Raw genomic sequence first — 25,462 nt, 5'->3', positions numbered from 1 at the left:
ATGTAATTCCTTATTTCCTCATTAAGGCAGGAGTTTTGGATGGCATTTGGTAATATTGCACCCAATTGTTAAATACCTAACAACATAAACATTCCTTTAGATTGTATATATAATATAGTTTCCAGTGATTAGGTAAAGCATTGTAAGAATGCAGTAATTTTGAACTGCTATTTTAAAATCATTGTGAACTTTGTTACCTGTCTTTTTTTTACCTAAATTATTAAGTAGAATCTGGAAGTATCAGAAAATATGGAGAATCACCTCGCTGTCGCCATTCCAAGGAAGGCAGAAGAGAAACAACCTGAACCCGCAAATGAATCTAATAAGGCAGCAGGAGTCATCTGCAATGCAATTAAATATATCTCAGGGGAAATGAAACAGTTTGGAGACTGGATGAAAGGTACATGAACTCAGAGAATAATAAGTTTCCATTACAAGACAAAACGTAGCATAGCTAATCAATGGATACTAGTTCATGGCACTCTAAAACCTTGTAGACTGCCAATTAGTTGGTGGGGTGCAAAGCTGAAGGTTTTACTATCATACGCCTGCCCACAAGCTAAGTCCTATGTCCTGAGTCAGAAGCATATAATGAATGTCAAGGATAAATCTCAGGAAAACCCGCTGGGCTTAAGTTTCAAAACGTTTTGTCTCAAGCAAAGAATGGGAAAAATATTTTTTAAAGATATGACCCAGAGAGTAAGCATGACAATAAAAATAACCCATACTAAAAGGAAAAAGATGAATAGCATGTGCATCATTCATCTTTTACATGACAAAGAAGGAACCAAGTTATTTTTTATATTTTAATACCTTTAAACTTTAATTAGCTCTTAATCATGCATCCTTTAGTGACATAAGAAGGGCAATTTCAAAGGTTTATGCACAAGCCCCACTGAAAATTGCCCATCCCCCTCTGCAGGTGAAAGCACCCATGCTGGTAATAAGTATGAATGCTTTTATTCCCTACAGGCACAAAGGGGGAAGAGTTGGGGTGGAGTGAAGTCTAGGGAGGAGGGAAAAGGCACACAGGGCTTTCATTTTGTGAGGGAGTCGACTGGGTCACTAGATGACCGAGGGATAAAAGGGGTGCTCATGAAAAACTAGGCCAATGCAGAAAAACTAAATGAATTCATTGCTTTGGTCTTTACCTAGAAACATTCTTTGAGGGTGACGATTCAGAGGAACGTATTCTAGTCAAAGTGAACTGGGAAGATATAAAAGAGCAAAGCGGCAAACTATAAAGAGTAACAAAGTACCAAGACCAGATGGTATACATCCCAGAGTTCTGAAAAATTAAAAAATAAAATTTACTAGTAATCTCATTCAAATCAGCTATAGTGCCTGAGGATTGGAGGGTGGCCAACATAATAACCATTCAAGTCCTACTGTCTGGTACCTATTCTTTAGCCAGTTACCAATCGAAAATAGGATATTGCTGCCGATTTCCATGACTTTTAGTTTCTTGCTAAGTCTTTCATGAGGGACTTTGTCAAATGCCTTCTGAAAATCCAGATACATTATGTTGTCCACATGTTTATTAGCCCCTTCAAAAACAAATTAACAGATTTGTAAGGCAAGACTTCCCTTTGCTAAATCCATGTTGGCTCTGCCCCATTAGTCTGTGTCTATCCAGGTGGTCAGCAATTTTGTTTTTCAGAATAGCTTTTAACATTTTGCCTAGAACTGATGTCAGGTTCACCAGTTTGTAGTTTCCCAGATCACCCCTGGATTCTGTTTTAAAAAAGGGCATTTATCTCAATGGAGAAAGGTAAATAGTGGAGTACCCCAGGGATCTGTATTGGGACCAGTGTTTTTTAATATATTTATAAATGATCTAGAAAAGGGAATGATGTGTCAGGTGATCAACTTCACCGATGATACAAAATTATTCATGGTGAGATCATAAGCCAATCCTGAGGAATTGCAAGAGAACCTTGTGAGACAGGCATCTAAATGGCAGATAAAATTGAATATAGATGATTGCAAAGTGATGCACATAGGTAAAAATAATCCAAACTATGGGGTAGATTTTAAAAGCTTGCGTGCGCTCGTCCATGTGCACACGCTACTCGGCACGCACACATGGATGCCCGATTTTATTACATGCGCGTGCAGGCATGTTATAAAATCGGGGGTCGGCGCGCACAAGGGGGTGCACACGTGCATCCTGCGCGTGCCGACATCCACAGCTTTCCTCAGTTCCCTCCCAGTCCGCTCCAATTTCGGAGCATACTGGGAGGGAACCCCCTACACTAACCTCCCTTCCTCTTCCCCTAACCTATCTGCCCCCTAGCCCTAACCTAGCCCCCCCCCCCCCCCCCAAATCTTTATTTTACCTTTTGCGCTGCTCAGGTTGCACACGCCGGCACCCTGCCGGCACGCGATCCCCCGCACAGCAGCAAATGGCCGCTATGCCGTGCACCTCTAGCCATGCCCTGCCCTCTGGACCACCCTGCCCCGCCCCTCCCCACCCCTTTTACCGAAGCCCCGGGACATACACACATGGCCGGGTCTTTCAAAATAGGCCTGGCGCGTGTAAGGGCACCCTCGCACATAAATCCCCGGGATTTATGCGCATAGGTCTTTTAAAATCTACCCCTCTATGTATACAATACTGGGTTCCATATTCAGTGTCATCACTCAGGAAAAGGATCTTGGAATCACTGTGGAAAATACTTTGAAATTCTTGGCCCAGTGTGCAGCTGTAGCTAAGAAAACGAATAGAATGTTAGGTAGAATGAGGAAAGAAATGGAAATTAAACTGAGGATATCATAATGCCTATGTATCGATCTATGATGCAACTGAACCTTGAGAATTGTGGCAGTTGTGGTTGCTGCATCTCAAAAAGATATAGCAGAACTAGAAAAGGTACAGAGAAGGGCAGTCAAAATGATAAAGGGGATAGAACAGTTCCCTTATTAGGAAAGACTATACAAACAGATTAAGGCTCTTCAGCCTGGAGAAGAGACAACTGAGAGGAGATATGGTAGAAGCCTATATAATATTGAGTGGGGTAGAATGTTCATTTACTCATTCAAATAGTACTAAACTAGAAGAAACTCCATGAAGCTAATAGCTAGCACATTTAAAACAAATTGGAAAAAGTATTTTTCCACTAACCCCACTATTAAACTGTGCAATTTGTTGCCAGAGGATGTAGAGAAAGCAATAAGCATAGCTGGCTTTAAAAAGAGTTTGGACAAGTTCCTGGTGGTAAAGTCCATAAACCATTATTAGCCTTGAAAACTTGGGAAAGCTACTGTTTATCCCTGGTTATAAGCAAGAAGGATTACATCTATTCTTTTGGATCCTTGTGAGCTGGGTTGGCCACTTTGGGAGCTAGGATGCTGAGCTTGATGGAACTTTGGTCTGACCCAGTATGGCAGGGGTGGCCATCTCTGGTCCAAAAGTGCCACAAACAGGCCTGCTTTTTAGGATATCTACCGTGACTATGTGTGAGATATATTGGCATACAGTGGAGGCAGTGGGTGGAAATATATCTCACGCCTACTCATGGTGGATTTCAGGAAAACCAGAACCGTTTGAGGGCTGGAGCTGGCCACCTCTCAGTATGGGTTCTTTTACCTGCAGGCAAAAAAAGGGGGAAGATTTGGTAGCATGGCCTTTCTTATATCTTGCAGGTGACCCTAGACTGAAAATGATTTGCATTTTACTATGTTCATGGAAGCAATCGGATAAACAAGGGAGAACTCATTTTCTGACTCTTCCTTCAGATAAACCTTTAGCCTTCCAGTTTATCGACTGGGTACTGCGAGGAACATCGCAGGTGATGTTTGTCAACAACCCTCTCAGTGGACTTATCATTATAGCAGGACTGCTTCTTCAGAACCGCTGGTGGGCCATTGCCGGCTGTTTGGGAACAGCGATGTCAACTTTGACAGCACTTCTTCTGAGTCAAGACAGGTAGATGTCTGCTTACTTAACCTAAATTTTTACTGGGACCTGATGCAAGGGAAAACATTGTCCTAAAGCGCACAGACTCTAAATAAGGTTTTTGTCTCATTGAAAACCAAATGCAGCATTCAGATCAAAATTAGAAGTGCAGTGCTGGTAGGAAATCGTATTTTGTACTGCACATTGAAGTATGGCCTCAGTGGGTGGTCTAATATATTAAAAATGACACACTGGACACAATCATCAATAAGCATATGTTTAATCTATATTAATTCCCTGTGAGCTTTGTTTAGAAGGATAAATTTAAGAGATTCTTTTGGCAATGGTCAACTATGAGATGCTAAAATTGGTTTAATTTACTATTAATATTAATCATTCGTATGGCATTACCAGGCATCTCCAGTGCTATCCAGACACATATGACATATGGTCCTATTTCCCTTGTGCCCTATCAAATTGCATGCCATTGACTATTACATTAGTATTATGTAATGACTGGGCAACCAGCAAGCGAAAATATGAAAACAACTATATATGACTACATATTTACAGTACATCAATTAGGGTTCAAAAATGAGTGTGCATGCAATAAAACAGTGACATAGATTTTAAACTGAATATCTTCAGCTTTCTTCCAGGTGCTTTAGATATACCTATTATGGACTTTGATTTTTATACAACATTCCCTCATCGAGCTAAAAATAGGTCTAGTAAATGTAAGCCCTGGATGGAAAAACCGAGATAGTTGACACAGAGTTTTACATCTCAGTTTGGACCCAATTGCTCATCTCTCACCATGGTGTCAATTAACTTTGAGTGTCCGAGGCTCCCTGTACAGGGGAAGCTTGACTTCAAGGCCCTTTCACATTGTTTGCTCCCAAGTCACACTGCCAACTCCTTGTAAGCACTGACGCTCTCTTAAACTAAGAGCAGCGATGATCACACTGGAAGCCGTATGGGTTCCAATTCAATTTTATTGATAGGCTGCAAAGATGAATTACTGATTCCTTACAGCACTTGGTGAGGATGGCTCAATTTATTCTTACAAGGTGGAATTTAATAAATTTGTGACTTTACTCTCCAGTAAAAGTCTCCAGAATAGCTCAGCTAATTCTCTGAATAACTTAGCTCCTTACTTCTCCTCAGTTTGTAATTTAATCCTCAGCTTCTTCAAATACAATATGGTTAGAAATTTGATCCCAGTTATCAGAATGAAAAAAAAAGTCCCAATGTTCACAGCTCTCCTGAAAGCTCTATTTTCCATTCTGCTAATGGTAGTGCCTACCTGGTTGGTAGCTAAGTTTCCCCTTTGTTGCCCAGATGTTCCTCACCTGAGTCAATAGATACAACTGTCACACACTACTGCCCAGACCCTTCTCCCTGGTAGTGGATGTGAGTCCATTCCTCCTTGATGATGCATCTTCTCCTCAGGCCCTTTGTCAGGTGAAAGACATCTCTTCCCCTGCATAAACAAAATCTGCACCCCTCACTTAAAAGGGAAAACGAATGAGAGACAGGAAGGGTGGAAAAACTTCCCTCTCCAATAACAAAAAGGTCTCCAAAAGGCATTCTGTCTCCGATTCTTTAACCAAGCAGAAGTGGGGAGTGCCCTGACAGGGCTGTCCCAAAGCAGGGTAACCGAGGAAAAACGGAACTAAGAATCCATGCACTGAGAGGGCGGCAAGGGTTTATAAAAACTGTGACCACACCATCTGATTCTCCCACATGGGGGAGTCCAAATCTCAACCCCTATTCACTAATCTCTCTGTACCTCCCCAGAGCTTTTGGTCTAAACCTTCTGGTAAGGAATCCAATGATTCCTAATATATATATATATATATATATATATATATATATATATATATATATATTAGGGATGTGAATTGTTTTTCTAATGAATTGAAATATCATATGATATTTCTAAATTCATTATATATCAGGTAAAAAAAAGAAACAATCACGTTTCCACACGAATTTTTCGTAAAAATCATTTTTGGGGTTAGTGCGCGCTAACAAAAAAACGTTTATTTTTGTTATTTTTTGTTACTTTTTGATATTTTTGGTTAGTGCGCGCTAACTCCCGTTAGCGCGCTAACTCCCGCGCACTAGCCCGTTAGTGCACGCTAACTCCCGTTAGCGCGCACTAGCCCGAAAACCGATTTTTCAAAAAAAAAAAAAAAAAACAGGGATCAGCGGGAAAACGAGATTTTCCCGCAGCCAAATGAACCCAAAAGTGGGAACGATCAGGCACCCGATTCACATCCCTAATATATATTGTTTAAACTCCATGTAAAATGTCTCAGTTGAATCCAGTAGTGGATTCTCCCAGAGCTTCAAAACTATTTACTATAAAACTATTTACTCTGTTTTATTCTTTAGATCAGTTTTATTCCTGTTCATTTTAAACTCCGCCTTTTGGTTCTAGCAGCTCCATCATTCTTGGACAGGCCTCATAAATGAATGAGACGGCCTCTTAAACACTTACGTAATGCTATTATATAAATTCCTAAAGGGCGAGTATCATACAAATGAGTTTCCTCTACTTCACGTACTTTTGTCACAAAGGAGTGCATTCATTGGGGTTACCAGTCAGCTGGCAAAATGGCATCAGTAAGGTAGGAACAGGTGGGCATCACGCCTGCCCTCAGAGGACCCCTAGCTTTGGGGCAAGCATGGGGAAATTAAGAGGGGACAGGGGCCCCCAAGTATGACTGTCACTCTTTTAGAGGGGGGGGCAGTGCCTATGGGGCAGGACCTAACAAGCCCTGCAGCTCAGGGTGGGGAGAGAGCCGCTAGCACCACCAGGAAGTTGTTACTATGGGTGGGTTGGAAGAGAGGCGATGGATTGCACGCATTTTGGAAAATGATGCCAATGGGGCATTGTGTCTGCCCCCAGAAGATCCCTCCAACTATGGAGCAATGTTTGCAGTGCTAAACAGGGTTGAAAGGACTGGAGCACCCAAGAGGACTATCACCCATTTGGAGGGGGTCAAGGAGATAGGGCTTAAGAGGCTGAGATTAACAGCTCTGCACCTTTGTAAGTTTGCTTTCCCATGAGATAATTGGGGTGTGGGGGAGGGGACATTAGCACCCCCAGAGACTTGTTGCTATAGGAGGCAGGGAGGGGGCATGATAGGTTGTGCATCCCCTTTAAACATGTGCACCAATTCACATGAGGCAGGGCTCCCCTGGGCTGGGTGCAAAAAGTTATTTTATTTCTTTGAAGTGCAGTTTGTTTTGTATGTTTGGGGTTTTTTTTCGGGGGGAGGGGGGTTTGCTTGTGAAAGGCCCACGAAACTTTTTTTGCAGGACAGGTTTTGCAAAATTACCCAGTTAATGAGCTGCTTTACATGGTTTGCATGGCAACAGCTTATTACTGGGCAATTTCAATAAACTTTCCCTCGTAGCAGACTATGCACTGTGTTGCGAAATGATTTTGTAAAAGGAGTTTTGGTGAAGAATTTCATGTTCAACACCCACACGTGCGTTTTTTGCATGCGTGTAGACATTTCACAAAACTTCGTTCAAAAACCCATCTGAATTAAAAAAAAAAGTTTGCAATTTTGTACATTGGCTTTTGTTGTTGCTCTGTATCTGGGCACCTAAGTCTTTTTTTGACTCACATTTTTCTAACCCTTACTTCCTAAATTTCTATATTTAAAACAAAAGCTAATTATTTTCCCCTATGTTATTTTTACTGTTGTTATACTGGGCTTTATAATGCATGCAAATATGAATACAATTTGAAAATTAAAATCGCATACACTGTCCACTGTGAAAGGGTTCTAGCAATCTACAGTCAAATCTAAATTTAACACAAGATTCTGCAATTCACTTCCTTATTCCTGACATACTTATGACCATGGTACTGTATTATCACATTTCTATGAGCTTCTGTACCTGGAATATATCATTAGAGCCTCCAACTTGGTTCAGCTCCTTAAGATTAACTATGAATAGGGCTTCTGATTTTAGGTGTCTATAAATTGTAAAGTTAGGTGTTTATTTTCCAGCTAATTAGGGGATTTGGGGGGGAAGTTACCAAAAACCAGTGTTTATCTGTGTTTTCACGACACCGATACTGTTGCTGGGTACCTTTACCAGTTGAATCAAATACAATATGATAGTGTTATATTTTACTGTTGATTAAAGTTGTATGCATCTTATTTATGTTTTATTATGTATGTTTTTACTGTAATCCACATTGAACAATATGGAAATTGCAGAAAATAAAATGGTTTATATGAATTAAATTAATAAATACATTTTTGCAGCTGAGGCCTCGTTAGCATGGAACAGACACAAAAGTAAAATAGAGGATCCACGGTAGGCAAAGGAGGGGCAAGACTGTACTAGGGGAAGTGGTGTTGAATAAACACTTTTTTTTTTTTTTTTTTTGCATCAGGGGTGTTTTATTGGGGTTTATCAGTTAACACCTAAAATCAGAACCCCTAATTATGATGTAGTCATATTTTCTTATTTTTGTTCCTAATACATGCTGGCACTTTTAATCTAACTTTTATATATGTACAAGAAACCACTTGTGTGTGTTGAACTGGAAGTAAGATGTTGATGCCCTTCACTATTCCAATGCCCTTCTGTGAGAGAGGGCAGATTTCTCTGCATCAAGACACAAAATTAGTGTTGCCAACTGGAACCAGATTTTCAGGACAGGTTTTACCTCTGAAAATCCGGAACCTGTTGGCAACCATAGACAAAAATGTTTATATGCCCATCAACCTGTAGTATGATGAGAGAACATTTCCACGATTCTCTTTGCAAAATGATTGTCATTTCCAGATTATCGTCCCTGAAAGTACGACACTTCTAAATGCAGCATTTTAGCACCAACAGTATTGATTTGCTAGAACTGAACGAATGGGGGGGAGGGGGGGCGTGTTACATGAACACGAAATAGAGACCCTGATTTGTCAAGGGATGTCTCTGAGTGGGAAAACCCTCAATAAATTAATTCCATCCCATTGAATTAATGAAGAAATAATGTATCTTCGAAGCAGTAAATGCCACCTTATTTTTTTCTCACACAGGTCAGCCATAGCAGCAGGACTTCATGGCTACAATGGGATCCTAGTAGGTCTGCTTATGGCTGTCTTCTCAGATAAGGGGGACTGGTACTGGTGGCTTCTGCTTCCTGTTGCCATCATGTCCATGACATGGTACGTCACAGCTTCTTTGTAAACATAACCTTTCCTATGTGCTTTACAGTTGTGAAACTGTTTGGGGGAGGGGAGGGGGCGGGGCAATTGATTAGCCAACTACTTTTGGGCCCACGAACATTCCCTTTGAAAATTGTCTGCAAGGTATGTGGGTACAAGGTGCCCTGCATACCTTGCACCTGCTATTTCTGCAGATGGTGGAATGGGGGAAAAACACCAGGCAGGCATTTGAAAATTCAAGTGTACACACATTGCTCTTACACTCCCCTGACTACCCGGGAATGCCTCTTTTAATCCAAGTGAAAGGGTGTGCATGGCATGCATACAGCTTTTACGTACTGTTGGGGACAGTTTTCCTCCAGGATAATTTAGCTAGGTAACTACTTAGTTACCCAGATAAATCTCTTTGAAAGTTACCATGTGGGGTTTTATTTTTAAAACATACACGATTTAGCTGTTCCCCAAATGAACGATGGTGTTGCAGGTGGCCCGCTTACTGAAGACTCACACAGAGAAAGGCCTTGCCGCTTTACAGTCAGATCTTAGAATTGCATTCAAATATCACAGGAGTGGATGCTTCCCAGTGGTAAATTCTATAAGGTATTCAGAATTTTTCACTTTTTCTTTTTCCAGTCCAGTTCTATCAAGTGCATTGGCTTCCATATTCAGCAAATGGGATCTCCCAGTTTTCACGCTACCTTTCAACATTGCCGTATGCCTACATATGGCTGCAACTGGGCACTACAATCTTTTCTTCCCCACAGTCTTCATTGAACCCATCTCAGCAACTCCAAATATTACTTGGTCTAAACTGGAAGTGCCACTGGTACGTCATTTACCTTCTCGATAAAGAGACAAAGCTCTCTTTTATCGATTTCATGCTGGCTCAGGTACAACACACACCTTCTTGGTGGAGAGAGGGAGAAGACCTCAGATTAAGTAAGATTTGTGACACAGTAGATTTCTGTCAAGATCTTCTATGTTTCAATAAAAAGAGACAATGTTGTTCATGAATATACAATTTTAGTTACAGTCAGTGTTTTACTGACTGTAGGACACTTGCATTCTACTGCAGGACACTTGCATTCTAAATTGTACTTTAACACAGTGGTTCCCAACCCTGTCCTGGGGACCCCCCAGCCAGTCAGATTTTCAGGATATCCGCAATGAATATGCATGAGTGAAAATTTGCATATAATGGAGACAGTGCATGCAAATTCTCTCTCATGCATATTCATTGCGGATATCCTGAACACCTGACCGGCTGTGGGGGTCCCCTGGACAGGGTTGGGAACCACTGCTTTAATAGATTTCTGTTATTAATGTGCACTTGTGTTTCCCAAATCTGGTTCTCAGGACCCTCAGATACATCTGGTTTTAAGAATATATGCAATGATTATTCATTTTATTAAATGGGCGTAAATAAATAAACCAGTGTAGATGAATTAGATATGAACACACTGAGCATTTCCTCCATATGCAAGTCAGAAAAATGTTGTGCAAACATAATTTTATTTATTTATTTATTATTTTTATATACTGACATTTGATCTGAGATATCACATTGGTTTACATTCAGGTACTGTAGGTATTTCCCTATCCCCAGAGGGCTTATAATCCAAGTTTTTTTACCTGAGGCAATGGGCCAGATAGTCGTACCTACTCGCGGGCGCGCACAAATCTACGTCCGATTTTATAACATGTGCCTTCCGCCCCCCCCCCCCCCCACCTTCCCCTCCCTTGCCCTATCTAACCCGCCCCCAGCCCTACCTAAATTCCACCCCCCACCTTTATTTTTTTATTTACGCCTTCACCCCGGCCCAGTGGCAGTGGAGTGCCCACGCCCTGCCCATTTTTTCAAGCCCCGGGACTTACACGTGTCCCGGGGCTTGCTCGCATTGCCGGGCCTATGCAAAATAGGCTCGACGCACGCAGGAGTGGGTTTTCGGGGTTACGCGTGTAATATACGCGCGTAACCCTTTTAAAATCCACCCCATAGTTTGCATTTACTGTATTTACTATCTTTTGCTATTCGGATTGGTGGCCTCTCTCTACTTGGAGCACAGTATATTTAGCTACAATTCATAAATAACTTTTGTTCCTCTGTTTTTTTGTTTGCACTTGCAGTTGTTAAAATCAATTCCAGTTGGAGTTGGCCAGGTATACGGCTGCGATAACGCCTGGACTGGTGGCCTTTTCCTGTTTGCATTGTTCATATCTTCACCAGTCATTTGTTTGCATGGTGCCATTGGATCAACAGTGGGCATGTTGGCAGGTATGCAGTGATTGCCAGGCTTGCCTACAACAGAAGCAAATGCAATGCATTCCCATAAGAGTAACATATTTTCCTTCATTTTGCTTGCCTTCCAGGACTGAGCATAGCAGTGCCTTTTAAGAATATCTACTTTGGTCTCTGGGGATACAATTCTGTGCTTGCGTGCATTGCTGTAGGAGGAATGTTCTATGCACTCACTTGGCAGAGTCATTTGCTGGCTGTTGCTTGTGGTATGTATCTACATCCTATTAAACTAAAAATGCAGGATTAAAAAACCTAAAATATTCTTCCATGTCCATATTACTTTTAAACAGAGAGGCTGTGCTATGAACAGTCCGAATGGCTTAGTGGCTTTGTTCTCATTGGGCTAGCTGATGGATGGGGATGGTAGGATAACAAAAGAAGCAGAGGCATGCTCATGACAATAGACAACAAGAGAATAATTTTGTGCACCAGACTGTGACCTATGACTCACAATGCACAGACGGAGTGTTGTTATGGCCTGGTAAAACATTCTCCGTTATGTAACTCTTAGGGGTTAAATTTCAAAGGCTTAGTAGTGGGTTATGCAGATAGAATAGCTGATTCCGCTTAACATTGCACGTGCTTTCACTACCTGCATACTCTTAGCTGCAGCAAAAAGGGGCATTCCAGAGGCATAACTTAGTTGGGGGAAAAATTATATAAATATGCAATCCATTTTCAAAAATATAATGGCCTATTCTGTCATGGTCTGGCAGGCTGGAGTCGGGGAGTACCTCCACAGACTAGGGCTGGTCAGCTGTCTAACCAACCTTTTCTCCTGCAGATTGAGCCCTTGGGTTCTGTGGGCTGGTAGGACTTCTCTCCAGCAGAGCATCATACTGGAAGCTGAGGTCAGGCACAGGCTGGAAGCTGAGGGCAGGCACAGGCTAGAAGCAGGGTTCAGGCTCAGGCTGGAAGCTGAGGTCAAGCACAGGCTAAAAGCTGGGGACAGATACAAGCTGGGAACTGGGTGCAGGCACAGTTTACGAGCTGGATCTAGGTACTAACTGATAGCTGAGACCAGGCCCTAACTGGGAGCTGGGTTCAAGTATAGACTGGAGGTTGGATACAGAGCACAGGCTGGGGCTGGATACAGACTAAAGCAAGGCTAGGAGACATACAAAGAGTAAACTGGGCAAGGCAGGACAAGGACTAGATAAGAACAGGGACAGACAAAGACTACATAAGGACAAGACAGGAAAGAGAACACAGAAGGTCTGGAGGCCACGAGGCAGAGGGCCCAAAGGCCAGAAGGCTGGAGGCTGCTAAACAAGGCAGAAGGCCTAGAGCAAGGCAAGAGACCAAGAAAGACTACAGAGCAAGGTGAGAGACCTGGATAGGCCACAAGGCAACGCTGAAGGCTTAGAGGTCAAAAGGCTAGGCAAGGCAGGAGGCCTGGAGGCCACAAAGCTAGGCAAGTTATAACAGCAAGATAAGAGTTGCCAGGTAATTGAGCCGAGATGACTCAATTAAATAGGCATTGAGGCACTGAGCAGGCTGGATTAAGTAGGGCGTAGTAGGATCAGTGAGGAGGTAGCTGGCAAAGTAGTAAGCAATAGGGATGTGAATCGTTTTTGAACGATTAAAATTATCGTCAGATCATTTTAAAATCGTCCTAAATTGTTAGAGTGCACGATACAATACAAATGCCCCCGATTTATCGTCAGGGGCATTTGTATTCTATCGTTAAATAGGGCACGGGAATTATTTTGGGGAGGGCGGGAAAACCGGCACACCAAAACAACCCCTAAACCCACCCCGACCCTTTAAAACCAATTCCTTACCCTCCCCCACCCTCCCGAACCCCCCCCAAAATGTTGTTACCTGGTGGTCCAGTGGGAGGGGGGGTCCCAGCACGATCTCCTGCTTTTGGGCCATCGGCGCCGATGGCCCGATTAAAAAAAAAAACCACCCGACCCTTTAAATCGACCCCCCCCCTTAGCCTCCCCCACCCTCCCGACCCTTTTTTTTTAGGGAGGCCCGCGCTGCTAAAAAAAAAAAAAAAACCACCCGACCCTTTAAATCGACCCTCCCCTCCTGACCCCCCCAAAACCTTTTAAAATTACCTGGTTGTCCAGGGGGGCCTCGGGGGGCCTCGGGGAGAGATCCATGGGGGCCTCGGGGAGAGGAGAGATCCAGGGGGGCCTCGGGCAGAGATTTCCCGTTCCCAGGCATCAGCTGTTCTAAAAAAAAATGGCGCCAATGCCCCTTTGCCCTTACCATATGACAGGGTATCCGTGCCATTGGCCGGCCCCTGTCACATGGTAGGAGCACTGGATGGCCGGCGCCATCTTTAAAGATGGCGCCGGCCATCTTTACTCATCAGCCAAACCAGGCCACAAGAACCTGGTAAGTACCCAAAAACTAAGTCTATCCTATGCTACCGTTGCTAGTAATAGCAGTGGCTATTTTCTAAGTCAACTTAATTAGTAGCAGGTAATGGACTCTCCTCCAAGAACTTATCCAATCCATTTTTAAACCCAGCTACACTAACTGCACTAACCACATCCCCTGGCAACAAATTCCAGAGCTTAATTGTGCATTGAGTGAAAAAGAATTTTCTCCGATTAGTCTTAAATGTGCCACATGCTAACTTCATGGAGTGCCCCCTAGTCCTTCTATTATCCAAATAAACTTATAAGGTTTACTTGGGCAGGACATTCAGCAGTGCAATTGCACCATTGAATATGCTCAAGTATCTTAAAGTTAGCCAGACATGAATTAGCCAGATAAGTTATAGGGCTAATTTATCTCTGCCCAGAAACAAATCTGGAATGGCCCTATATTATCTTCCTAAATTTTAGCTGGATAAATGGTGGAAATATTCAAAAGTTGGCATCTAGCCAGATAACTCATAAATTATCTGGCTAGTTATCTGGCTAAATGCCACTGAATATGCACCCTATAGTTTTTTCTTGTAACTGATGGTGATACTGCCCTCCCTCAAAATCCTGAAGGATATCACAGTGTAGGAAACATATTTATGAGAAAGAGGCATTTTTCCAGATCTCAGGAAAAGCAACAACTTCATTTAGGTCATATTTCAAGTACATTATGGGGAAATTTTGTTAACAGCCCGCATAAATCAGATGGTAAACATGCAAATAGGTTACATCGATTTTCAAAAGAGAAAGTTATGTGCGTACTTTCCTTTTTGAATATTATCCTATCAAACCTACCACCATGCAGTTACCCCTGTTAAATTACAAGAACATTTTTCAGGAAATTTTACATGCATGCTTTTGCAAATACAAAAGTATGGGTGCAAGTGCAATCCCCTCGCAACCTCATCCCTGGGAACGCACCTGCTCATTCTGGGGGAACTTATGTTCGAACAGGACATACGCACGTACGTTGACCCCGCAGAGTGGGCAGACAATTTTCTGGAAGGCCATTTCCTAGCACAAAACACCCTTCTGTCTTCAGAAGTCCCTCCCGAAACAGTGCAATTAATTTAAAAACAAGGTTTCATCTCATTAACATGAAAATACAAGTGAGGCTTTTCAGATGTATTCACCCCAGGGTTCTGAAAGAACTAAAAAATGAAATTTCAGACCTATTTGAAATAATTTGTAACCTAGCATTAAAATCGTCCGACATACCTGAAGATTGGAAGACGGCCAATGTAACCCCGATATTTAGAAAGGGATCCAGGGGTGATCCGGGAAACTATAGACCAGTGAGCCTGACTTCAGTGCTGGGAAAAATCATGGAAACTTTTATAAAGAATAAAATCACAAAACATTTAGATAGACACGTTTTAATGGGACACAGCCAGCATGGATTTACCCAAGGGAAGTCTTACCTGACAAATCTCCTACATATTTTTGAAGGGGTGAATAAACATGTGGACAAAGGTGAACCAGTAGATATGGTGTATTTGGATTTTCTGAATGTGTTCGACAAAGTCCCGTATGAGAGGCTTCCAAGAAAACTAAAAAGTAATGGGACAGGAGGTGATGTCCTTTTGTGGATTGCAAGCTGGTTAAAAGACAGGAAACAGAGAGTAGGATTAAATGGTCTGTTTTCACAATGGAAAAAGGTAAACAATACCTCAAGGTTCTTCACTCTCCCCTACCCTTTTTAACATTTACCTGCTTCCGCTCTGCCACCTACTCTCCAGCCTCAAGCTAAAGCACTACATTTTCGCTGATGACATTCAGATACTTCTCCCCATCACAGAATCACTGCAAAAAACCTGGGCTCATTGGAACAACTGCTTACTATCCATCAATTCTCTGCTATCCAGCCTCAACCTTATACTAAACACAAATAAAACAGAAATACTCATCATCTCGCCTGACGAAAACCACACAACCTCCAACGTCCAAAACCCAACACAATCCATAATACCACCCATCAACCACTCACCGTCAGTCAGAGACTTAGGGGTGCGCATCGACAATCTATTCAACCTTAAATCTTTCATTCACAACACAACCAAAGAATGTTACTTCAAACTACAAATGCTAAAAAATCTGAAACCACTCCTTCACTTCAGTGACTTCCGTTTAGTAGTTCAGTCTATAATTCTATCCAAGTTAGACTACTGCAATTCTCTTCTGTTAGGTCTTCCATTATCAGCCATAAAACTCTTACAGATGGTACAAAACGCTGCGGCGAGGTTACTCACCAACACCAACAAAAGAGTCCACATCACTCTAATTCTGCTCTACCTCCACTGGCTTCCCATAAAAGCTAGAATCACCTTCAAGACACTATCAATGATCCACAAGGATATTATGGGCAGCGCCCACTTAAATCTTACCTCGCAACTCCGCATTCACACTTTTAAAAGACCTATCAGATATAATTATAAAGGTTCTTTATACGCTCCTCCGATTAAAACTTTGCTAGCCAAATGGGCACTCTCCACAGCCGGGCCCACCCTTTGGAACTCATTACCGCCTGATCTTCGACTTGAAATCTGCCATCTAACCTTCAAGAAAAACCTAAAAACGTGGCTCTTCCGGCAAGCCTTTCCAGAATCACAGGAACACTTCGACACTGGTCAAAGAGCAAAATAGCTCAATTCAAAGCCCACTACCGACCTTTTACCCTCAGGACCTTAATCTGATCAGTACACCCACCAGCTATGAAAGATCCTCTCTTGAATCATTATACGACCTTATACCCCCAGGACCTTAATCTGGACAATCCATTCACCTGCTAGGAAAGATCCTCTCTTGTAGCATTAGCTCACTAGCTTATGCTTTTCCCTTAGTTATGTCTTTCAACATAGAACACTGTCATCTGTATACCCCACCGATACATCTCAACCTTACTTACCTATTACCTGCAGTTATCTTATCATCTCATTCATGTTATTTGACAAATTTTTACTGTCTATTTATATATCTTTCACATTTATTTTAATATTTATTGATTTATATATTTAATATTTATTGATTTACGTTCTTTTGTTCAATAATATGTTGATTGTTTAATGTAACACCGCACGTTATCTGTTTAATACTCTGTCTATTGTTTAATGTAATGCCTTACTGGCGACAGTTTTGTTCTATGGAAACCGACTTGATTTGATATATATATCGAGAATGTCGGTATATAAAAACTCTAAATAAATAAATAAATAAATAAATAAATAAACAGTGGAGTGCCTCAGGGATCTGTACTTGGACCGGTGCCTTTTAATATATTTATAATTGATCTGGAAAGGAGTACGACGAGTTAGGTGATCAAATTTGCTGATGACACAAAATTATGCAGAGTAATTCAATCTCAAGCAAATTGTGATGAATTGCAGGAGGTCTTTGCGAGACTGGAAGATTGGGCTTCCAAATGGCAGATGAAATTTAATGTGGACAAATGCAAAGTGATGCATTTAAGGAAAAATAATCCTTGTTGTAATTACACAATGTTAGGTTCTATCTTAGGAGTTACCACCCAGGAAAGAGATCTAGGCGGCATAGTGGATAATACATTGAAATTGTTGGCTCAGTGTGCTGTGGTGATCAAAAAAAGGGAACAGAATGTTAGAAATTATTAGGCAGAGAATGGCAAATAAAATAGAGGGTGTATTGCTCCATGGTGAGACCGCTCCTTGAATACTGTGTGCAATACTGGTCACCACATCTCAAAAAGGATATAGCTACACTGGAGAAAGGGCAGAGAAGGGTGACCAAAATGATAAGGGACATGGAACAGCTGCTCTATGAGGTTAAGGAAGTTAGGGCTGTTCAGTTTGGAGATGAGACAACTGAGGGGGGATATGATAGAAGTCTACAAAATCAAGAAAGAACTTGAACAAATTAATGTAAATTGGTTATTTACTCTCTCAGATAATACAAGGACCAGGGGACACTCCATGAAGTTAGTAGGTAGCTCATTTAAAACAAATTGAAGAAAATTATTTTTCACTCAGTGCATAGTTAAGCTCTGGAATTCATTGCCAGAGGATGTAGTTACAGCAGTTAATGTAACTGGGTTTAAAAAAGGTTTGGATAAGTTCCTAGAGGAAAAATCCATAAATTTCTATTATGGTAATTAATAAGCAATAGTAGCATGTAATTTATCTGTTTGGGTACTTGCCAGGTACTTATGACTTGGATTGGCCACTGTTGGAAGCAGGATGCTGGGCTTGATGGACCCTTGGTCTGACCCAGTATGGCATTTCTTATGTTCTTAATGTTCTTATGAAGCAGTAACACTTGTTTGGAAGCTATCATCATTTCAAGAAGTGTATTGGTGTATTGGGTGGCTGTCATTGGGAGGGTTGGGGGCTGGCTGATTGGATAATGTAGAGTTGTTATTGATTTTTTTTTTATTTAATTTTTATAATTTGTTTGAGCTCCCTAATTCAGGAAATAGTAAATGTATTGCATTTGTTTGCTTATAGCTACTATGAATTTGCTGCAAGCCACCTTGATATTCAGAAAGATGGCCTATAAATGCTATCAGATAAATAAAAGAGGGTATAGCAGAACATATTCTGCAAATACTTTCAAAAATATATTTTATGAGAATGTTCTGCTTCAATAACATTTTATTAGTCTTTGCTTTGTTTTCTTTTTAAAATAGCAGGGAAATAATACAGCTTTCCTTGTAATGTAGATTGGAAAGGAAGCACTCAGTCTTTTACCGATTAAAGCAAAAAGTGTGCTCAGTGCAGGAGTAATAAGAAGATCTGGAATAAATAGAATAAAAATGCCCTACTACGGCATTCCTAATCCAAATCCAGTGTTTTGTTTTTTTTTTTCATTAAGTTCCTTTGCTCTTTTCACAGCACTGTTTTGCGCATATCTGGGGGCTGCCCTTGCCAATATGATGTCTGTAGTAAGTATTCATCTTTCTGATTATCCCAACCCTGAGAACGGTAATTCTGCCATTACAGCGCTTTTCCTATGGTCCAGAATGATAGGGTTCTATGCCAAGTGACTCTCTTCCAAAGGATCTCAATGACAGATGTCACCAGTCACTGCCCTGATGTCCTTGCCAATGCCGACTCGCACCCCCAGGACCTCCATACCTCTCCTTCCCTCCGGTCACCACCACCCCCCGGCCCTCAGGAGTTAGCTCTGCTCCAGGGATGTAAACTCGGTGCACTCAGAGATACCTCGTCAAAGCAGAGCTCCAGAGATCTGGCGGGGGGGGGGGGGGCAGGAGGGTTTGGAGAACCACAGCAGGATCAGAAGCCCGTAGACTGGCAGGAGTAGAAACCTTGCTACCTTCCCCTTTCGATTTTTACAACCCTAGGCACAGGGCTATGAGGCATGGGTGTTAATTCAGGCCTGAGGATCTCGCTCATTTCAGGAGGATTCCATTGCTCTTTTACAAATGCACTGCACTCTTCTGGTGCCTGATTAAAAAACAAAAAAAAAAACAATCAAAAGATGATCTAAGTTGCAATACAGCATGGATGAGCAACATTGAGCCATGAAATCTGCAAACCCCTTGATAAATGAAGGGACTAATGTGTCAAGCCATCGTTAATAGTGCCAGTGCTAGCAATAAATTGCTTTTTGCATGAGTAATTTAGCTCCAGATGAATTTATCACCCATTGTTAAATAAATGACGTGCAGCACAATCCAAGGGCTGTTTAAAAGGAATCAGTCCAAGGCTGTTCTTGTAAATAAATTGTGCCACCACCAAATTCAATTCTCAAGGATGGAGAGAAATGAGAAAATGGATTTTTTTTTTTGCTGGCAAGGACAGCTATTTAGAAAGTCAACAGCACCGTCCTGATGTGAGAACCCTAAAACTTGCAAAGCGATGTTTTCAAACTTGAGCAAGCCTTTTAAATTAGTTGTGAATCATTCCACCCCCTGCTTTGCAGCAGGGGTGTATCTGGAAAGGACTCTGCCACAGTGCTATGCGTCTCATAAATCGCATTATAACCAGCTGTTCTTGCTCCTACCCCAGTCTACCATAGAGCTCCTAAGTGCTTGCCAAACACATCTGGCGCATTTTATTTGGATCCTACCAACACAGAAACTGAGCAATTAATTGATAAAAAAAAAAAAAAGCTTGACTTGGATTGCTTTGCAAGAGTCAGTGCTTTCTGGCTTGCACATCTGTGTTCTGTGACAGGTGGGCTCAGACTGATTTTGCTGGATGACCTTAAAAGCAAATGAAACATCATAAAATCCAATCCTTCAAAATGCTGAGAGCCTGTTATTTACCAACAGCGGCTCTGTTCTGAGATTGCTCCCCGTTCCATTAATTTGCTGCTCCACAATACTAAATTCTTATTCCAACTCCATCATTACCTTCCAAGGGAAACACGGCCTTTGTCACCAGTGGTTTTAATGCTTGGTGGCTGAAGATACAAAGAGATTGTTTTATGATTTCCGAGGGGGAGATTTTTGAAAGGAATTCTCTGCAGGTAAAAAAAGCCTCTTTGAAAATTGCTCCCTGACACCCATGTACTAACTTTTTTTTTCCCCTGTAGGCAAAAAGGGATGGAGCTGTAGGCAGGGCTGGGACTAGATAGGGGCCCGGATAGGGTACTAGGGAATGAGTCTATTTTTAACTCTCCACATCTACTTCCCAGTGGGAAGTTTGCACCAGTAAACTTTCAGGCACATATGTAACTGGGAACCTCTCAGGGGAAGGGGTTTTCAAAGGGAGCCTGCAAGCTCTGCAGGGAGGTTGATAATTGGCCTCATACAGCTGCTAGATGAAGGGGCACGTAGTGCTGTCTTGTTGTCTAGTAAGTGACCCTTAAGCCCATTGCAGCTGGTTTTCAGAAACATTACTTGAAACAGGGCAGATTGTGGCTTTCTTGTGATTATTTGTTGCAGACCCAAGGATTCCATGCGAATCAGTTGGTTGCATTGTTATTTACACAGAGACACAGAATGTGACGTCAGATAAACACCAATACGGCCCTTAGAGTCTGCCTATCCATATCTGCTCTTCAGCCTTATATTCCTTTCCTTTTCCTCACAGATCCTCGTCTTCATCTCCACCACCTTTTCTGTAAAGAAATAGTTCCTTAAATCAATCAGGAGTCTATTCCTTTTTACCCTCATCCCATGATCCCTCGTTCCACAACCTCCTTTCATTGAAAGCAGCCTGTCTCCTGTACATTGATACCTTGGGAGGTATATAAATGTATCTATCATTTCTCCCTTTCCTCCAGGGTACATGATTTATGATGAAGACTGCTGGTCATTTTAGTAGCTGCAGTCTGGACCAAATCTATTTGGTTAATATCTTTTTGAAGGTGCAGTTTCCAGAATTGTATACACTGAGGACTCCAAATGAGGTCTCACCAGAGACTTATACAGAGCTGATATCACCTTCTTTTTCCTGCTGGCTGTTCCTCTCTCTTTACACCTAAGCATCCTTCAGGCTTTTGCAATTACCTTATCTACCACTTTAACATCCTCTGGTATGATCATCTCCAAATCATGCAGAGAAGAAATTCACCCCCTATATTTTACTAGTCCCATGGGTTTTCGCAATTTAAATGAATGATCTTCCATTTTTTAGCATTAAATCTTAGCTGCCAGACTCTACTCTTTAAGCTTCACTAGATCCCTCCTCGTATTTCCCATATCTTCCAGAGTTGCAGGTTATTATCCATCGAAAGACAAACCTTTCCTGATAGCCCTTCCACAATATCTCTAAAAAAATGTTGAACAGAACCAGATTGAGGACCTATCCCTGTGGCATTCCACCTATCCTTGGTGTAAACTCCAGTTACTATTACCCTTTGCCATCTCCAGGTCAACCGGTTTCTAACCCAGTCAGTCAGTTTGTCTGTAAGCTGCCTATGTGGAACTGTGTCATAGGTCTTACTGAAATCCAGGTACAGTACATCTAGCACTCTCCCTTGATCTAACTCTCATGTTACCCAGTCAAAGAAATTGATTATATTTGGTTGACAAGACTTACCTCTAGTAAAACCATGCATTACAGAAACTGCATTATCCGTTAATTTACTCACCCCTGAGGTCAGACTAATCAGCCTGGAGTTCTCAGATTCCTCCTTACTTCCACTTTTCTGAAGATGAGCCACATCTTCCTGACTTCAGTCCTTTGGAGTCTAAGGAAATATTAAAAAGAATAGACTGCATCGCTAAATTGCCTTAATATCTTTGGCTGTAGTCCATCTGGCCCCACTGCTCCATCTACTGTTGCTCACGAACACTCTTCTAACCATTGATTGAGGTCTACCTCACTTCCATTCATGTTTGCAGCAGCTTTCTGCAGTCCTATTCTAAGTCCTCCCTTCATGAACACTAGACAGAAATATTTGTTAAGCAACTCCACTTTCTCCTCATCAGCTTCTACATATCCCTCCTTCACCTTTGAATCTTTCAATTCCATTTATTTTTTTACTTGTTACTAACACATCTTTAAAAAGTCTTGCCCCCATCTTTATTATATTAACTATTTTGTCTTCTATTTGCCTCTTAATCCTCTCTGCTACTTTCCCAGCTTCTCTTAGCTTTACAAGATATTGTCCCCTGTCTTCCTCTTTCTTTGAAAATCTTGTGGCTTGTGAATGCTAAACACTTTTCTCCTACCTTTTTACCAACTTCCTTAGAGAACCAAAGAGGCCTCTTTTTCCTCTTACCTTTATTTTCATGAAGGTTTCATAAAGGTTTGTTGCCCTTACAATACCTCCTTTTAGTTTTGCTCACTGCTTTTCTGCTTCCTCTAGTTTACGCTGCCCAGTTAATGACTCTTTCAGGTATTCCCCCCATCTTAATGAAGTTAATTTTCCTGGAATCCAGAACCCCTGCCTTTGAATGATCCACCAGTGTCTGTGCTCATCCGGTGATCACTGGATCCTGAGAGATCCCTCACTGTGACATCAGAAACACTCCCTCCCCCCCATTTATAAGCATCAAGCCCACTATCAGCTCCTCGGTTCTGCTACCAGTTGCTAGAAATGTTCATCCTGACAATCCAAACTCTCCCTCTTTCTCTCTGTCTATATAAATAGAGTGAGAGAGAAAGTGAAAGATACATATAATTCAACATAAACATGTTGGATCCGTGTCAAATATCTAAAACCTGGCACAGCACTATTACAGAGTCAAATGTTTTATATGCCAAGCTTAGAACGTATTTCATATTTATGAAACTAAAAGAAAGGACGCTCAAAAGGACTGTGTGAAAATACACTTGGGATAGACTTCCAGCAGAGATTTTGGGAGCCAAAACAATGGCAGAATTCAAGTATGCATGGGATAGACACAAAGGGGCCTTAGTGGCGTGAGAAAGGAAGTATAAGAATTCAGAAGGAGTAAGAGCTGTGACAGCATTGTTGAATAGGAGCAAATGGGCAAAACCGTGTGGACCAAGTGGTCCTTTTCTGCTCACATCTTCTCTGTTTCTGTGTTTGAAGTAGTGTTCCTGTGATGAACACCGTTTCATTAAACTGTCCCCTTCAATTGCTTGTCTGCGGCAGCTCATCATCAAACTCTAGATCCTGCTGGCTGAGTTTACTGGTTCCAGAAAACAAAACAGATGATGCAAGGATGTGTTCTTTCAGTACATTGCCAGTCAGATGCTATATCATTAGACTACAACTCCACTATTGCTGGAATTGAGTTTAGATTTCAGTTTTAAATGTCCTGTAACTGAAGGAATATAAAAGATACTTTAATTAATAAACTGAGCAGATATGAGCTAGAAGTCACAGAAAAGGTCATAGATATACAAAGAGACTCTCATTTTGACAAAGTGACCTTAAGAACATGATACTACTTACCATGAAAGTGTTTAAATTATTATTGTGTTCTTGTTTTCAGGTTGGATTGCCATCATGTACATGGCCTTTCTGCTTGTCTGCACTTACCTTTTTGCTAATAACTACAAATAATCCAGCCATCTACAAGCTGCCACTCTGTAAGGTCACCTACCCAGAAGCCAATCGACATTATTATCTGACACTGCAAAAAGCTAACAAGAAAGAAAGAGACATGCATGAGATATGAAAGCAATTGGTCGAGATTCCAAAACAGAGTGTCTTAGCATCAGTCTAGACCAGATCGTTAGTTTGAAGGTGCAAACAAAATGTACGGCAAAAGTCTCAAAAGCCTTCAAGTCAGTTTGCTTGCAGTTTTGAAATAACACACTTTCTGCACCAAGAACTGAATTTCATGTAATTTCAGACAGGAAAAACAATTCAACCAACCTTCTGCAAAGAAAAACTTGCTCAAAAAGCACTGCAGAACGTTTGTCCCATTATTGAATTGATCACTTTTGGGCAAAAGTCCTATAATGATATTTTTTGCACACGTTTTTTGTTTTTGCTTGCACACAGTTTCTTTCCTTTACTGAAAGTGCAAGAAACTAAATCCTTGGGCAAAAGATGCACTCTTTTCAAACTGTCCAAGCAAACTGAAGACTTTTTGTACTTTGATTTATAAACCTGGCAGTCTGATGCCACAATATGTACATTGCTATTTTTTTTAATATAATGGCAAAACAACCTCGTATTATACACAAAACTAACGCCAAACTAGAGGGTGGACATTTACTAAATAATGGGAGTTTAAATGTTATATACTCAAACTAAGCAGTAATTTACTTTCCATCCAAGATATCTGCTTGTAATTATAGTTTATGCATGCCTTACTTCAGAAGTCTAGTTCTTGTGTTATAGGGATGTGCTGTCATTTTAACGATAAAGGCAATATTGTTGCTCACGTTGCCTATTTCATTTCATTTTGTTTCTAAACTGAAATGATAAACAGTTCATGAAATTTTGTATTTTTAAAATTTTTCATTTAGTGTATATTATTTCAATTTAGTTCACATTATTTGGGTTACTGCACACTATTAGAACTCAATTAGTGCGCACTAACAACTAGGACTCACTAAATCAAAATAGTGTGCACTAAACAAAATTAAAAAAAAATGAAAAAAACCTAACAAACACAAAAAAAAAAAGGAAGGAAAAAAACGAAAGAAAATGAAAGAAAAGATTTAATAGTGTTACATTAGATGGACTCAGTAGTATGAGTACTACATTGGATTACAAAGCACAGATTAAATAGAGAACTAAAGAAATTCCACCCCAGTACAAGAAAAGAATCTGTTATATCTTTAAATTCCTGAAATAAAATGCTGAAATAATTTGAGGCTTAGAGTATAGATTCTCATGTCTAGGACTCATTCTGAGCTCAGCTACCCGCACAAAAGGATAGGGATGACAATCGTCAAAAGAGTTTCTGTGGTTAAATGGTCTGTTATAGCATTGCCCACCAGATATGTTAGTAAATTGTACGAATATGTCCCCATATGTGCATAAGTTTCCTCGGAGTGAGAGGCGAGGTTTATGGGGATGGAGTTGGTGAGATGTTTGCACTTACCATGAATATATTTGGCATTTCCAAAGTATGCATATAAGTTTGACTGAAAATTGTATGTGCACAAGTTAGCAGGTGACAGTGCTTGTGTGGGTGGAGTCTTGATAGATTCATTTTCAAAGCAAACTTTCATGGGTAGGTTCATGTTGGAAATTGGTGTAACTCATGTGCATATTTGCAATCTAATTTTATGCGGGCTGCTACAAAATTAGCCACCAAATGATTGCTAATTCAAGGCACAGGGAGGATAACTTTAAAACTTGCACGCTTGCA

At 41.1% G+C, this 25,462-nt stretch overlaps 1 protein-coding gene across 5 annotated transcripts in view; it reads left to right on the top strand.

Moving 5' to 3' along the window:
* SLC14A1 (solute carrier family 14 member 1 (Kidd blood group)) overlaps nt 1-24,793 on the top strand; it is a 60,694-nt gene extending 35,901 nt beyond the window's left edge. For 3 of the 5 annotated variants that reach the window (XM_029580929.1, XM_029580912.1, XM_029580920.1), the window contains 8 exons: nt 229-400; nt 3,739-3,928; nt 8,968-9,096; nt 9,730-9,922; nt 11,224-11,371; nt 11,467-11,601; nt 18,642-18,691; nt 23,627-24,793. In XM_029580929.1, coding sequence (XP_029436789.1) covers nt 250-400; nt 3,739-3,928; nt 8,968-9,096; nt 9,730-9,922; nt 11,224-11,371; nt 11,467-11,601; nt 18,642-18,691; nt 23,627-23,812 — 1,182 coding nt within the window. In that variant the 5' untranslated portion in view covers nt 229-249 and the 3' untranslated portion in view covers nt 23,813-24,793. Of the gene's footprint in view, nt 1-225; nt 401-3,738; nt 3,929-8,967; nt 9,097-9,729; nt 9,923-11,223; nt 11,372-11,466; nt 11,602-18,641; nt 18,692-23,626 lie in introns of all 5 variants that reach the window. The other 2 variants (XM_029580942.1, XM_029580934.1) reach the window with 1 other exon arrangement.
* Nucleotides 24,794-25,462: the final 669 nt, after the last annotated feature.

Source organism: Rhinatrema bivittatum, chromosome 1 (genome assembly GCF_901001135.1).
Source record: "Rhinatrema bivittatum chromosome 1, aRhiBiv1.1, whole genome shotgun sequence".
Lineage (NCBI taxonomy): Eukaryota > Metazoa > Chordata > Amphibia > Gymnophiona > Rhinatrematidae > Rhinatrema > Rhinatrema bivittatum.
The sequence above is the reverse complement of the archived record's forward strand: the minus strand, read 5'-3'. Positions and strand labels throughout refer to the sequence as shown.